We start from the raw sequence: 16,468 nt of genomic DNA, 5'->3' as shown, positions 1-16,468 counted from the left end.
CACTTCTCCCCAGCTGTTGAGTGCCCAGTTCTAGTTTAAGCTTAATAACATTTCATCTGTCACCTTTCTTATTTCCTTGCCAACTTCTTAGAAAGGACAGATGGTAGCTATTCCTTCCAAAGAAGAAGAAACTGAGGTTCAGAGAGGTTTGAAGCCCTGTCAAAGACTCCACTGCAACAAAGCAGGGAGGAGATTAGCTCAGATATCTGTGCCCATTTGCCATGCTCCACTAGAAAAACCCATCTTCTCTCAAGGAAAACAAAGGAATAAGAGGTGAAAAAAATAACAATAATAATTGTAGGTGGGATGGATATTAATTTTACAGGTCTGATTTCGTTTTTATTGATACATGATTTTCAGAAACTGTATAATGGTTTTTATGTGGTATTGACTTGACTCTGGTTAAGTGCACATGTAACTCCGTAGTATCTATCCCTTTCCTCCAGTAATGGGGAAAAAAAATCATCTAAATCAGCTGTAAGATTTGTCTTGTTAGCTTGTTCTCACTGTGAGAAGGTGCATTCTGCCCCTAGAGAGTAGACTCCTTTGAGAGGGGAGAAGAGCGCTGCAGGTAGTTGCTATGGCCATAGTTCATGTCACTGAGTACTTCCCCCCCCCCCCACCCCGCCCCAGGGAATGAAAACATGACTCCACTTGGTACTGATTGAGCAATGCCAAAGCATATGTACTTTGTCAGAATTAAATAATTAATGCAAGCCTTGCTTCATCCTTGACCTGCCCTTACAAATATCCAGCTCACGCTTACCTGTGCAAGCAATCAAGAATGCCTTAGCTGGCTTGGACGACAGTGTTTTGCCCTAAGAAGTGGTTCTCTGCTTCTGTGTTTCACTACTGCCTTGCATTGCATGACCTTGAGTCAGCCCTTGGCCTTTCTGTATGTTGCCGTCCTAATGGCCTTCTTGAGGAAAACATTGTAGGTTTAAATCAGTAATATCTGTGAAGCTACAACTTCCACAGCAGGAAGGCGCACTGCATAAATTCAGAGTGCTTAGGTATTCACTGGTTATTTCCATATATTCATATCAGGTTCATCATTAACAGAATGTGGCGGAGGAGAGAAAGCCTTCTTTGTGGCTGGATGTTTTCCCTTGCCCAAGGGTTGTTAATGAAAAGTAAGCACAACACAGTTTCTGCCAGGATGAAAGGGAAAAATCCCTCTTTTATTCGACTGGCATGGGGTACCCTGAAATTAAATCGAAGGTCTGTTCCTGTCTTCTGGAAGCCAAGCAGTTTTGAACAGGAAGATTCTTATCTAGATAGCACTTGGCCTTTGCATGATGTCTGAATGACCCAGCTGTAAGCGTTTCCATTGTGAATCAGAAGCCCAGAGGAAGAAGTGGGCTTATTGTTGCAAGCTCCAGTGCACACATCAGCAGAACACGTACCTGGCTAAGAACTGGATCAGAGCTTAGCACTAGCTCCTCACAGGTGAAGTGCATGACTAGCTTCATAAGCCTTCATTCTTCTGTGCAAAAAATGCAGCTGTGTCTGCCCACCCCCCTGTTGGGGGGTAAAATGAAAGGATTCATACTACTAATAATGACAAGGTCTTGCAAGGTGCCAGCGTGCCAAGCACAGCTCTAAGAGCTTTGCAAAATTAACGAATTTGGTCCTGCAAAACAAGCCCTTAAGGTAGATGCTATTTTTTCCTATTTTACAGATTAGGAAAATAAGGCACAGAGAGCCTAAGTGATCTGCCAGACAGTGAACAGAATTGGGATTTGAAACTGGGCAACCTGATTGGTCTCCACACTTAACCACTATGCTGTATTGCCTCTCATATGGAAATTATAATGTTTTGTCAAAATAGAGATGAATAATAAATGTACATGACACGAGGGTCTTATAATTTTAGTTACCAAGGAATAGAAATCATCGGTATAGGGGCGCCTGGGTGGCTCAGTCGGTTAAGCGGCCGACTTTGGCTCAGGTCATGATCTCACGGTCTGTGAGTTCGAGCCCCGCGTCGGACTCTGTGCTGACAGCTCAGAGCCTGGAGCCTGTTTCAGATTCTGTGTCTCCCTCTCTCTGACCTTCCCCTGTTCATGCTCTGTCTCTCTCTGTCTCAAAAATAAATAAACATTAAAAAAAAAAAAAAGAAATCATCGGTATAAGGCCAATAATAGCTAATTTAGTAATGGAAAGAACAGGAGGCTAGGTCTTCTACAGATATATTCACAAATGCTTTCTAGTTATAAAAGGCTTATACTCAAATACAGTCTAACAAACAGCATATGTCAGCTGACAAATACAGTTTTCGTTAGTCATTTTTAAAAGTCTGTTTGCAGTTAATTTTTTTCCTAGCCGTTGTTCCTCTGATTGTTTTGGGCCTGAAGTATGATCTATAGAACTTGAAGCCGCTTAGATACACGGGGGACCAGAATCTTCATGCTCCTCATTTTATTAGTGCATCTGTTCTAGTAGGATTAAAGAGGAGTTAGCAGTGAGGGACCGGATAAAGCTTGACTGATGGGAGGAGGTAGTTAGTGCTCACAGGAGCATGACCTATAGTGGAAGCAAGTTACAAGGTCCAGAGTGCAAGAGGTTAGGTGTATCCCAGTACAAGTCAATGTAATGGGATGAACTGAGCAAGGATAAGGTGCAGCTTTGTTGAGGTGGGTGTTACACGTGAGTGCAGAGGGAGCTTGCCATGGGGCTTGGAGGCTGGAGGAAAAATGACTCACTATAAGGGAAATGCCACATAAGTTTGGAAATAATAATTTCACCCAAATAGAGGAGAAACAGGGAGTTTAAGAGGAGAAACAGCGTCCATCTGGACTTGAAAGGACTAGAACCACAAACCAAGATTTAAATGTGTGGATTGAGAGGGACAGAGTAGAGCAGAGTAGTACATTAGCTCTAGTACATTCTTATAAGATTGTGAATAATTAACCACCGCCCCACCTTCACCAGCTCCGGTGACTCACTTTTCCCATCTGTTCAGTAAGAAAATGATGTTTGTTATTTCTTTTTTTCACTGGTGTGTTTTTAAGGCTCTGAATGTTTAGGAAGAGAGGACCCACAGTTCATATATTTTCAGGGTGACATAAGTCTTCCTGTGTGCACTGACGAAAGGTCACTCTCTGATAACTGCTTGTGCCTTTGCACATTCTTAAGCCGGTTCCAAGATGGGAGCATACAATCAGGCCTTCTGGGAGCTGGAGCGTGCTCTGAAGAACAGAGGGTCCGAACACGATGACTCAGTTATGCTGAGTCTTAGAAACTGCCCACTCTAGTGTGCGTTAACAATCTTTAATTTGTCTGATAAGCCATCCAAACTTATCCGCATCACAAATTGTTTTTGGGGCATCAGGGTGACTCAGTTAAGCGTCTGACTTCGGCTCAGGTCATGACCTCACAGTTCGTGGGTTTGAGCCCCGCATCAGGCTCTGTGCTGCCAGCTCAGAGCCTGGAGCCTTCTTCAGATTCTGTGTCTCTCTCTCTCTTTCTGTCCCTCCCCTGCTTGCACTCTCTCTCTCTCAAAAATAAATAAACATTTAAAAAAAATTGTTTTCTTCCATTTTAAAGGCCATCTTTGACAAATACTGCATTACCCTTTGAATATACTGATAGCCTCAAGTTTGGTTCTTACTATAAATTAGGTTTAATTTACTATTACTTTGGTTAGGATACTTAAGGAACTGGTGTGAAGAAGGCCATAAGGCATACATTGGTATAATGGCAGGATAAAGAATGAAGCAATGGAATATATACATGTATTTTTTTTCTTCCCATACAAACAAGGCACATATGCATATGCATACACATATGCAAATAGCCAACTCCCTGTGCCTATCTCTGGTCTAACCCAGGTAGGACTCCTTTGATCTTCTCTATGCCTTGGATAATGGAAAACAGAAGCAGCCATTTGGTGCAAAAGAGGTACTTCCTCTTCTCACTTGTGGCCCTCTTGAATATATATGATCCCTTCTGCACTTTCAGCCTCTTCTGTGTGTTCTGTACTTATATTTATTTTGTGCATCTTAGCCATTTGCCTGCAGATGCATCATTATGCCATAATACCATCCATTTGGAGTGTGACCTGATACCAGGCTCTGGTGTCTTCACCAGGTGAACAGAGAGGAGTGTCTTTTGATTAAAAAACACTATTGCTTTCCATAGTGCATGACATCTAGTGCATGTTCAAGTATGACTACATCACAGTTACCCTCCCCTTCCTCTAGAGCAGAGAGGGTTTTGGAGAAATAGCCTTGACTCGTAGATTTAGTCCTGCTGGAACTCTCCCCATGCTGAGGACTTCCTGCTCTGAGCCCTCAATGTCTCCCACACTACTTCAGGGTCACTGCTCTTCTCAGTTCTCAGTTGCTATCTTGTGAGACTTCCTGCCTCCTGGTCTTCCCTCTGTTGTCCCTGTCTACTTGACCAAGATAGATTTGTCTCCGTTAAGCTCCTTCATGTTCCCTACAAACCTACTGAAGTCCTTTGTTCTGTCAATAAGACTACCTTATGAAACCATCATGCTCCTGCCACAGTGCTAGGCATTCAGAAGAAATAGATCTGTAGCCTCTACCCTTAAAGTGCTCCATCTAATTATAGAGAGATGGTCAATACACTTGAAAATGGTAGAGTCTGCTCAAGTTCAGAAGGGAGAGCCTGTCATGTCCACCAGGGCAAGAACTATGCCCATTGAAGTTGCTTCTGAATCCACGGAGCCTCACATAGTACCTGGGCTGGAGTGGGCCCTCAGTGAATATTTATTGGTAGGATGAATGAGTGAAGAAGGCTAGCATAGTTTGAATCGCTTCCTGGAAGAAGGGAAACTCAAAACAGGTCTCAAAGGATGGCAAAGATTGGGATTGACACAGATAAAAAGGAACAAGGGTACAACATTGTTAATGGGAATAGATGCAGTGACCCTGAAGGAAATGAGGGATTTTATGTGATTGGAACACACTTTACACATACTGGTGATAAGTATTAGAAAAGAAGTCTATCTCTGTAGGTAGACTGAAAGGAGTTCAAGCTTCTTAAATAACTTAAAGGAGTCATGGATGCGTGTGTGTGTGTGTGTGTGTGTGTGTGTGTGTGTGTGTGTCAGTGACAAGGGAAAGACAGTGTTTAAATTATCAGGAAGTGTAGTAATCCAGAGAAGCTGGAGTGAGAAAGGCCTACCAGAAAGTGGCAGTGTAGGGATGGATGAGGAAAGCAAAGATTTAGGAGGAAGGAGTATAAAGGGGCAGGAGGGGTCACATGGAGATATTTGGGTGAGAAACAGAACATATTTCCATGGCTGTTTGGAAAGGATCCAATATAACTACAAGAAACTGGGATATCTTATCGAAAGGTTTGGGAAGGAGAGATGATTGGGGAGAGGAGAAAAGTGGTTTGGAACAGGTTAATGGGGGGAGACAGTGACATACCCTGTTGGAGACGCAGGTCCAGAGAAGGGTAGGAAAGGCACATCTGAGATGTAGATCTGAGCGTTTTCAGCATAGAAGTTGTCAAGGAATAATGTGGCTCTTCCGTGCTGGCTGGTGATTACTCCCATAATGTGCTAGTTGGGATCCACCTTTCACAACATTGATAATGACAGCACAGGACAAATAACACCATCAGCGGCATTCACGGAGTTGTATTTCCAGTTTTTGTGTTCCAGTGAGATTTAGAGTCACATAGAATGATGTCTCTGTCAGTGATGCTCTGTACAAGTGGAAGGTTTTAGGTTTTCAGAGGCATTTATCACCGATCAGTGGGTGTTAGAGTGCAACAGTTGGAGGTTCGTGTGTTGAATGACCTGCCCACACCCCCAAAACTCTGCTGCAACTGAGACAGGATTCCCATTTGATGAGCTGTCTTTGCCTTTCACAATGTATGCTGCAGATACACCTTTTCTCCTTCGTTAGGCAAATAATAAGCATTTAACACTTAAACATTTGTTGCAACACACCAGAATCTCAGATATGAGTAGGTCATATTCTCAGATCTCTTGTTCCTTAATCAAAAATTGCATTTGTGGTTTTCTTGTGACATAAACTCTCAGAACTCGTAAGACTTTTGTCTTTTGAAACGGTTTTAATCTCAAATTCTTTCTGGCTGACTTGGCCAGGGTAGGCATGATTTTTTTTTTTTCCTTGAGTGACAATTTCTTTTTGCAAAGTTCTCTCAGCCCACAACTGAGTTTTGATCATTTAAAAGTTGTTTTCTCTCTGGGAGAAAAAAAAAAAGAAATTATGAAGATCAGCTTTTGAACTGTTTTACATTTTGAATTCATCAGTGGGAAATGAAAGAAGTCCTGTGCATAGAGCCTTCAGTGTCATTCCAGGCTACTTTTCAAGTTACACCTGTTACAAAAAGAGAAATACAGCTGCAAAGAGCAATGTAGGAGCAAACGTGCATTTGGATTCCTTCTCCACTGTCTCCACAGGCTTCTTTCATAGGGACTTAAAGCCTGAGAACCTCCTCTGCATGGGCCCAGAACTTGTGAAAATTGCAGACTTCGGGTTGGCCCGAGAGATCCGATCAAGACCCCCATACACAGACTATGTATCCACCAGATGGTAAATACTCTTTCCTCAAAATTATTTAATTGCACTTCTTTAAAAATATACCATTATAGGGCGCCTGGGTGGCTCATTTGGTTAAGCGTCAGACCTTGTTTGGCTCAGGTCATGATTTCACAGTTTGTGAGTTCAAGCCCCATGTCAGGCTTTGCAATGACAGCTCAGAGCCTGGAGCCTGCCTCAGATTCTGTGTCTCCCTCTTTCTCTGCCCCTCCCCTGCTCATTCTCTCTCTCTCCCTCTCCCTCTCTCTCTCTCTCTCTCTCTCAAAAATAAAAAATAAAACATTTTTTAAAAATTTAAAAAATATATACTATTATGTTGAGGATAATTTGAATGTCACAAATATTAAATCTTCACTAACAAAAACAGTACAATTTGAAACACATATTTGTAGGTATATTGGTGTTGTACCAGGTTTAAAAGCTTGTGCTGTAAGTAATTCCCCCTGATATAAATAATATTTTATATATAGCCCTTACTAAAGACTATTTCCTGGAAGAGTTGTGTAGAAGATTCTCCAAAGACCTGTCCGAAAAAAGCAGCTAATTGCTATTGTTAAAACTTTCAGACCCCAAGAATTTAAGCAGCTGGCCATGACCAGAAGTGGCCTACAGACAACAAGTTTTATGTTATCTCTTCTCTCTTCCTCACTCTTACTGTTTCTTAAGGATGCTGTACAGAAGAGTCATGGAGAGAAATGCTCAGTGAAAATACCATGAAACAGAGAAGCCCTAGTATATGACAGCATCCACAGCAGCCACCAAGTCTTCCTGAGTCCACCCAGCACACTGAGCTAGACAGAAATTAGAAACAAGGTCGGGGCGCCTGGGTGGCTCAGTCTGTTAAGTGTGTCCAACTTCAGTTCAGGTCATGATCGCTCGGTTCCTGAGTTGGAGCCCCACATCGGGCTCTGCACTGAGAATGCAGAGCCTGCTTGGAATTCTCGCTCTCCCATCTTTCTCTGCCCCTCCCCTGCTTGCACTGTCTCTCTCAAAATAAATAAATAAAGACTTAAAAAAGGAAATATAGAATGCTTTTCACTGAGAATTGATTGTAGTGTGTCATTGAACTTCTGACCTGGAGAAGCAATAACCAGCAGTTCCTTTGTCCCTCCAGGTACAGGGCTCCAGAAGTGCTCCTGAGGTCTACCAACTACAGCTCCCCCATTGACATCTGGGCAGTGGGCTGCATCATGGCAGAAGTGTACACCCTCAGGCCACTCTTCCCTGGGGCCAGTGAAATTGACACCATCTTCAAAATTTGCCAACTGTTGGGGACACCGAAAAAGGTAATGTTAGGGAACAAAGGCCTGTTGGCTAAAGCCAGCAGCTTTTCCTGCTCCTTCAACTGCACCCGGGAGAGCTCTGGCCCCGTGGATCACCTGCTGGTCTTGCAGTCTTTCCCTCCACCTCAGTGATCCTTCCCTGCCCTTTTGCAGAAGCAGCTGCCTGCCTCCCTCCCTCCTGCTCTTCAGTGTATGTGTTTTGGTTCCCTCTGCTCTTCTTTCCACCATCTCTTATCATCATGGCTACGACTCCTGCATCTGTTCTGAAGTCTCCTGAGTGAAATCCCTCCTTTTAGCTGCATTCACGTATTTACCTGACTGTGAGATTTCCTCCCGCCCTCGCCGTCACCTTGGACTCAACACATCCGACACAGATTGTGTTTTGCCTACTCCCGGCTATCTTCCTTCCCCCATTGACCGTTTGTGCCCGCGGTCCCACGTAATCCCAGCACGCCGGCCTTCGGTCTGAGTTTCTTTCTCTCTCTCTCTCTCTCTCTTACACTCCTCTTCCCCTCATGCAAGCAGCCGCCGCATAATGCCCAGCTCTCACCTGGGAGCCCCACTACCGCCAGCGCAGGCCAGCCGTGACTGCCCCACCGCCTGTGTTTGCGGCATCTTCGCCGCAAGCCCTGCCCCCAGTTTATCTTGCAGCTAGATTCCCCTAGCTAAACGTCAGCCCTGGTCCCGGCCTCCCTGCTAAAAATATCTGCTGAGTCCCCACCTCACAGCCTTCTTCACTCTTATGGCCTGTCTCCCAAGTGGTACCTGCGCCCTCTGGGCTCTGCTCTTGTGGCGCCCCACTTCCGAGCTCTGCGCAGGCGCGCTCTGCACACGGGCGTGAATGTCTCACCTGACCTAATTTCACTCTTTTTTCCGGGCTCCTCAGTAACTTACGTCCTCTCTGCTGCTGTAGTCTCCTCTCCATTTCAGCTGTATTCCATGTTGTAATATCATTGTCTGTGTACATCTCTGTGCCCTGGACCATAGGCTTACCCAGGGCTAGGCTTTGCCTTGTGTTTATTTTCCCAGGTCCTAGCACCATTACTGGTACAAACCAGACCCTCAAAAATTTTTTGATCGTTTGAACAAATCATTAGTGCCACGTCTTCAAGATTTCCAAAGTCTCCTGCTAGAATCTCTCCCTTTTCTGGATGCCTGTACCTCGCTTGTGACCGTGATCACTTTTTTCTCTGAATTATTGTGTTTTTAAATAAATGTTTCATTTTCTCTTTTTGGACAGTGGCATCCTTAAGGGCAGGATTTATATTGGATTATTTTTGGATACCCAACAAGGGCTAAGCATGTAGTAAGCACCCAGTAACTATCTAAGTGAATAAATCATATAATCTAGCCTTAGTGCCACTTTACCTTACAAAAAATAAAAGCAATTATACCAGAATGTGTTTTCTAAAATAGTAGAGTGTTTGAACTAGAAGGGACCTTAAAGATTATTTGTTCATCACTTTCTGTCATATCCTCCAAAATTTAGTGTCCCATGGGAATGATGCATGATGCAGTGGAGACCTTTAGACTGAGTGAAACAGCTTTTTTTACTGTTGGACTTCTTAGCATATTTATTTTGAATCCTCAAGATGGGGATATTGTAATATGTAGGGTATCACAAATTTATTTAATTAGAGACAAGGTGTTTTGTTTTATTATCCACCCCCCCCCCCCCTTGCAAAATTTCTCATTAGCAGTTTCTAAAACCTCTGTTTCATGGAACACAATTAGGAAAATACTAATTTGAACCATCTCGTGTTAAGGTTATAAAACAAGTTGGTGGCAAATTCAGTGTCTTTTCCACTGTTGCCCAGACTTCATGTTCTTTGTAGTCTCTCCATTAGCATCCCCCTGGGTTTCATCACACACAGTGCTGCACTGTATGAACATGATAATGATATGATTGCTTTTCCATTATGGCTACATGTACCGGAATGTAAACTATCACAACACGTCAGCTAAGCAACATTTTCTATCTCTTCCTTGTTTCAGACCGACTGGCCTGAAGGCTACCAACTTTCAAGTTCAATGAACTTCCGCTGGCCCCAGTGCGTACCCAATAACTTAAAGACCCTGATTCCAAATGCTAGCAGTGAAGCCATTCAACTCCTGAGAGACATGCTTCAGTGGGATCCCAAGAAACGGCCAACAGCTAGTCAGGTTTTCTTCCATTTCCTTGTTTGATGCATTTCTTATTAAGTTCGTATCTGACTCTGAATAATTCTTATCAATCTCATAGGAAATATTTTATTTGGTATTATGGGTGGAAAATAATATTGAATGTCATTAATGATGTATAATACATAAAAACATAAAATAGTTTGAAACTCACTGTATATAGTTAATGGTTTAAGCAATATAGTGGCCTTGAAAGTTGGCATAGCTCTATGCCACATACATTCATTTTCACCACATACATGGAAATGAAAATAAACAGATATATTTACCTTTCTTTGGAGAATGTTTTCAAATATATTCTCTCTCAGTTAAGATTATGTAGCACTTTGCTTGTAAGGCAGTACTGGTCGTTGAAAGGGAATTTGAAAATATCTTGTAAAATCCAACTTGCTCCTTTTACAGATGACACAGAACAACAGATGAGATAGAGCTGGGATGATAACCACCATGAGCATTTTATAGCACTTTAGAGTCTGTGGATGCTTTAGTTTTTACGTGATTCTGACCCTATGAAGATTCCGTGAAATAAGTGTTATTGTTTTCACTGTGTAAGTGAGAAAACTGAGTCTCAGAAAGTATAAGCAGTTTGCCCTAGTCACTCATCCAGTAACTAGTACAGATAGTACAACCAACTGCAGTTCCTTCATGCAGATGGTAGGTCTTGGCCTCATACCTCCTGTTTTCTCAATCTGCCTTCCCCCAGGCCACTTTGTCTTAGATTGTAAAATGTATCCAGAGGGGCGTGGTAATGCTGTGGCTTCAACCACTCCCGTGCCTCTTGCAAGGCTCAAGTTTGCTAATTGTCTCATTGGCGAGTTACATTGCTCAGAATGACGAAGGTGACCAGTTCTAATAGAGAGGATGATTTGGCCAAACAAAAGTGACAGGGACATGTGAAGATAGGACCAATGTGACAGTAGAATTCACTGGAGAGATGATAGTTGGGGGTTAAAGAATTATAGAAAAGCACGTTTCCAAAGGCTCAGAAAAGAAAAAGGCATAATTTGGTACCATAAAACTTTGGGTGGCTGGGGTTGGAAAGTTCTCAGAAGTGCACTTCAGGGGATAAAATTCACAAATATTCTGAGGGCAGAAGAAAAGCTTTCTGATGAACCCAGTTTTTTAAAGTTGTACCCAAGAGATCAAAAAATTCTGGAGCACCTGGGTGGCTCATTTGTTAAGAATCTGACCCTTGATTTCAGCTGAGGTCATGATCTCATGGTTCGTGAGATCCAGCCCCACATCAGGCTCTCTGCGCTAACAGAGCAGAGCCTTTTTGGGATTCTCTCTCTCCCCCCCTTCTCTTTCCAGGTCACTTGTGCTCACTCTCTCTCTCTCTCTTTCTCTCAAAATAAATAACCTTAAAAGAAAAAAGAAAAGAAGAAATTCTGTAACAAGGAACCAAGAGAACAATGTGTACTTTTAAGAATAGTGTCATTGGCACCTGGGTGGCTCAGTTGGTTGAGCTTTTTTTCAAGTTAGATGCCAGGGTTTAAGATCAGTACCAGAGTATCTGTATTATTGGCCTCTGTATCTACACTTACATATAATAATTGCAAATGTTTATAACTATGTCCCAGAGTCATCAAGAAGGGTTATGTTATGTTCAGTGATTTCCATTCAAAAAAACTAGGGCATACAGGGAATATTTCAGAAAGAATTATCAACCCCAGCACTTTAAGATTTATCCCTTGACTATCTAGAAAACTGGATTGTTCAGAAGAACAAGGTTTGTCCGTGATTCTTGAGAGGCAAGTTTTAACTATATCTGTATTACATTTTTGGCATTCCTGGGGTAATGTACCTGCTTATTTTACACTTGATTCTTCAATCTTCCAGGATTATTGGCTCTCTCTGTTTTATATTATTTTTTTCTTTTTGTGAGCTGAGCAAACTGGCTCAGAAAGGTGAAACATTATATTTAAGGCACATAGTAAATAAGTTACCAAGCCAGTATCTGTGTTGAGCAAGAATACTTTTCAGAAGTAGCAAAGGTAATGGCAGTATAACTGGCTGCTTTATCCAAATAATTTTAAGTGTATACATTTTATATTTTAGATAAGGAAAATCATAAAGAATGTCACACATTCGAGATGCTGTTTTCTGGTTGGGTTAGGCTAAGAAACTGTAGTAAAATGGTCCCATGAAATGTAGCTCAGTGAGCCTGATGCTGTCAGTCCTCCCGGCTAGACTTTCCTCCTAAAGCAGCCCTGTGTGTTATTCCAGGCGCTTCGATATCCTTACTTCCAGATTGGGCATCCGCTGGGCAGCACCACACAGAGCCTTCAGGATTCAGGAAAACCACAGAAGGATGTCCTGGAAAAGGCGGGCCCCCCTCCTCACATTAAGCCGATCCCACCTGCCCAGCCCCCAACCAAGCCACACACACGGATTTCTTCGAGACAGCATCAGGCCAGCCAGCCCCCTCAGCATCTCATGTACCCCTACAAAACAGAGGCTTCCAGGACAGACCACCTGAACCATCTTCCAGAGGACAAGCCAAGCCCGTTGCTCTTCCCGTCCCTCTATACCAAGAATCCTCAGTCGGTGAGCAATTTGCTAGTGAGCCTTGTCTGGCCTGTTCCTCCTCTGACCCCATTTATTGTGTGGAATGTTTTCTTTTTCAGCATAGAGTCTAATTATAATAAATGTATCTTTGTAATACCATGGGATAGTGAAAAGAGCTTTGGCCTTGGAGTTGAAGTTCTAAATTCAGGTTCTGGCTGTGCCTGTTAATAGCAGTGCGCGTGGTAGGCAACCGTGGTGTCGGGGTTGAGAGCCACCCAGTGCACTCACACTGCCAGAGGCTCCAGTCTCAGCTCTGCTGTTTCCTAGCTCTGTGACCCTGCGCAGTTTCCTTGGGCTTCCTGCTCCTCAGTTCCTTGCCTGTGAAACAAAGATAACAATTGCTGTCTACCTGATAACAATTCTTTTGGGGACTAAATGAGTTAATACTTGAAAGAATTTAAAATCGTAGCTAGCACTTTGTTAGAACTTGATAAATGTTAGTCACTGTTATTAATAATCCCTGAGGACTCAGTTTCCTCATCTGTAAAAGGAAGATCATCATGCCTATCTTGCCCACCAGACCAGGCATGAGGATCAAATGTCCTGCTGCTTGTGAAGATGTTTTGAAAAACCACAAAGTGCTATAATAAAATTTGTATACTATTATTCCTATTAATGCCATCAAGTAATGCTGCTAATGCTGGGCTGTTAATTGAGCCCAGATCTTTCTTCTCCTCTTGGGCTGGTGCTCAAAAGAAAACAGTTTGGGTTAGATTCAATAATAACCCAGGGCATCAGGTGACTGGTTAGCTTTATAATGCTGTCTGCCAGTCTGATTTTTTCTTTCTTTCTTTCTTTCTTTCTTTCTTTCTTTCTTTCTTTCTTTCTTTTTTAATGTGTATTTATTTTTGAGAATGAGAGACAGAGCATGAGCAGGAGAGGGACAGAGAGAGAGGGAGACACAGAGTCCAAAGCAGGCTCCAGGCTCCAAGCTGTCAGCACAGAGCCTGACTCGGGGCTCAAACTCACAAACTGTGAGATCATGACCTGGGCCAAAGTCAGATGCTTAACCGACTGGGCTCCCCAGGCACCCCTGCGAGTCTAATTTTCTAACCCTTTATGCAAAAGTAGTATTTTTTTCTGTTAACTAGTGTTCATTCACTGAGTGCTGGCTCCCAACCAACGCTGTGAGATACTGTGTGAGGCTGTTCGCTTTACCCCAGCCCACAACTTTGGAAGCAGCATGTATTTAGAAATTTCTTGTTGTAGCTAATTCTGTGATTAAATAGTATCCAGGTCTACTAAAAGGCAAAGAAGGCCTATTTGCAGTGTTTTCTGTTAAAGAGCAGGATGACTGACGTCTGAGCTGAGCTGTAATTCTCCTGCATCTCTAGGACAGACTAAAGCATGTTAATGCTTTCAGGGATGAGGCCCAGATGACAACCCAGCCATCTTCCCCGTGTGTGAGGAGTACCTTATATTCTTTTCTAAAATCCTTATCTTGTACAACAGTTGTCCCCCATAGGATGCAAACTGATGTGACCGGCGCAGGGTATGTGAGAGACAGAGGTCTGGGAACATGCTTTCTGTGGTTACCTTTTCAGATAAGCAGTGCATGTTGGGAATGATATGCCCCCCCGGATCCTCCTTTTCATAAGCGAAGAAGTTTGGAATAGGCATTCCTTATGGGTGAGCTCCATTAATGCCAAGTATTACTTTGTCCCCCCAATGCTTGGATACGCAGAAAATGCTGGCTGGCCTGGAACACAAAAATGGGGAGATCAAGCCAAAGAGTAGGAGAAGGTGGGGTCTTGTGTCCCGGTCCACAAAGGATTCCGATGACTGGGCTGACTTGGATGACTTGGATTTCAGTCCATCCCTCAGCAGGATGGACCTGAAAAACAAGAAGAGACAGAGCGAAGAGACCCTCTGCAGGCAAGTGTACACCTGACGTCTGTAAACAGATCAGATCTGGGACTTGTGAAATGATCTGTGCCTTTCTGATGATGCTGTCGATCTCATGCTGACCTAAGTCACCTTCCCTTGCTTCAGATTTGAGAGTGTTTTGGACCTGAAGCCCTCTGAGCCCATCGGTACAGGAAATAGCGCCCCCACCCAGACCTCTTATCAGAGGCGAGACACCCCGACCCTGAGGTCCGCGGCCAAGCAGCACTACTTGAAGCACTCCCGATACTTGCCCGGTAACGGAAATACTTGCCTTTGCTCTTGTCATTGCTAACAAACCATTTGCCTGGAGTCATATTCACAAAGATTCTGTTTTGGAAGGCAAGTGCTTAGGGGCTTCTAGAACCTCGGAACTGGTGGGAACATCATAAAAATACTTGCTGAGGAGGCCTCACGTTTTTATGTTCTAGAGTTGCCTAAGATAAAAAAAATGTAGTGGAAACTGGGTCCAGCCCCTGGGAGCAAGGAACTGGCGAGAGCCAGGCGGCATGCCCGAAGCCCCGGCAGCAGACCAGGTTTAGGAAAAATTTGCAGCCCTGTATGCTCTCAGGAGACCAGAGTAAGAGCTCAGTCACACTCTCTGGCGGTATTACAGGGGGTAAGCATAAATGCTATAGTTTGATGGGTGCCCGAGCCTCTCCAGATTCTCCAGATTCCAAGCTTACAGCCTACCGTTCATTCATAAGTTCATTCTGTCAGTAAATACATGCTGAGAACCTGATGTGTGCTAGGCACTCAGGAAATTACGGGGACCACAGTCTGCAGTGGTATCACAGTCCATGCAGTGACTGCATACAGCAGCCCTGCAGACAATACTTTCGCCCCCATGTAGGTTGTATCCTAGTGGGGGGGAGACAGACCCTAAACAAGTAGACAACCAGTAGTTCAGGTGGTGATAAGTCACATTAAGAGTGATATAAGGCAGGGAGGAGGCACAACTGTAGATAGAGGGCTCAGGAAGGGCCTCTCTGAGCAACTGGGCCCCAAAGAATGGGGAAGAAAAAATGAGCAGAACAATCCAGGCAGAGGAAGCAGCAAGTGCAAAGGCCGGGGAGGCAAGAAAGGGCGTGGCTTGTGAGGGGAAGGGCAGAGAGGCCAGTGTGGCCAGAGCATTGTAAGGGGGTGATAGTGTGAGGCATGAGGCATCTTTGAGAGTCTTGTAAGACATTTGGAATTTATTTCATAAGCAGCAAGAAGCTGTCAAAGGGTTTTAGTTGGGGAGCATGCTGGGTTTATGTCTATCTGTGTGCTGAGTGGATGAGGGCAGGCCATAGCTCTCATGCAGGTGAGGGGCATGGTGACTCGGAGCTGGGACTGTGGGTCCCAGGGACAAGAGGTGGGAACGGCAGGCCCTGCTGATGTGTTGACTCCTCGCCCTTGGTTGGCCTCCCAGGATGACCTGGAAGAAGAGAGAGCAGGTGGCAGGGTCTAGCAGTGGTCCAGGTGTCAGGTGCAAAGACTCAAGCTACAGTGACCGCAGGCCCAAGGGAGCAGGGAGGGAATTAGAGAGTTATTTCTTTTTGGCTCTAGGAGAGGAAAGAGGATAAAAGATGAATTCAGTCTTTCAGTTCTGAAAAATAGCTGCAGTGCTTGACATAAATGGGAAAGTGGGCGGTCTAGTGGGTGGTTTGGCTTAAAGTTGAGGTGATTGATTAAGGTCAAGGCAGCCTTGGAAACGAGGGAGTCAGTGAGGGTCACCGGTGCAGACCCGAGTCACCAGCACTTGATGGCGCTAATGGTCCAGGTCAGGGGAAAAGATGGATCTGGGGGACTGGATACAGAGAGGAGAGCAGGGGCTGCAGAGCTGGTGGGGTGGAAGGGGGTGGAAAAAAACCTTGGGAAGGTGACAGAAAGGCAGTGGCCCTTGAACGGGTACAGGTAGGGATGTCAGGACAGCACGAGACAGGCCAGGACAGGAGACGTGAGACACGCCTGTCGGGAGAAGCTTAGGAGACCTCTCTCAGGCTGCCCACCAGTGAGACAGGA

General features: G+C 44.2%; 1 protein-coding gene and 1 long non-coding RNA gene across 4 annotated transcripts in view; one reads left to right on the top strand and one right to left on the bottom strand.

The window, feature by feature from the left end:
* Nucleotides 1-16,468, top strand: part of CILK1 (ciliogenesis associated kinase 1) — a 36,405-nt gene that overhangs the window by 13,146 nt on the left and 6,791 nt on the right. For both annotated transcript variants that reach the window (XR_009605036.3, XM_060615739.3), the window contains exons 5-10: nucleotides 6,407-6,539; nucleotides 7,660-7,831; nucleotides 9,824-9,991; nucleotides 12,236-12,556; nucleotides 14,262-14,452; nucleotides 14,570-14,718. Coding sequence is in view for 1 of the 2 variants with exons in the window: in XM_060615739.3 (XP_060471722.3) it covers nucleotides 6,407-6,539; nucleotides 7,660-7,831; nucleotides 9,824-9,991; nucleotides 12,236-12,556; nucleotides 14,262-14,452; nucleotides 14,570-14,718 (1,134 nt within the window). In the remaining variant the exon portion in view is untranslated. The remainder of the gene's footprint in view (nucleotides 1-6,406; nucleotides 6,540-7,659; nucleotides 7,832-9,823; nucleotides 9,992-12,235; nucleotides 12,557-14,261; nucleotides 14,453-14,569; nucleotides 14,719-16,468) is intronic.
* LOC132667197 (uncharacterized) lies at nucleotides 4,059-14,819 on the bottom strand. Of its 2 annotated transcripts, none has more exons than XR_009605038.3 (5): nucleotides 14,736-14,819; nucleotides 14,114-14,276; nucleotides 12,675-12,895; nucleotides 10,279-10,402; nucleotides 4,059-6,188 (listed from the first exon to the last, which is right to left on the bottom strand). It is a non-coding gene; the product is annotated as an uncharacterized LOC132667197 (long non-coding RNA). The 2 variants fall into 2 exon arrangements; XR_009605037.3 differs by having other exon boundaries at nucleotides 4,499-6,188; nucleotides 12,806-12,895.

The sequence above is a fragment of the Panthera onca genome, chromosome B2 (genome assembly GCF_046562875.1).
Source record: "Panthera onca isolate mPanOnc1 chromosome B2, mPanOnc1 haplotype 2, whole genome shotgun sequence".
In the NCBI taxonomy this organism is placed as follows: domain Eukaryota; kingdom Metazoa; phylum Chordata; class Mammalia; order Carnivora; family Felidae; genus Panthera; species Panthera onca.
Note: the sequence above shows the minus strand (reverse complement) of the source record. Positions and strands in the feature narration are given on the sequence as shown.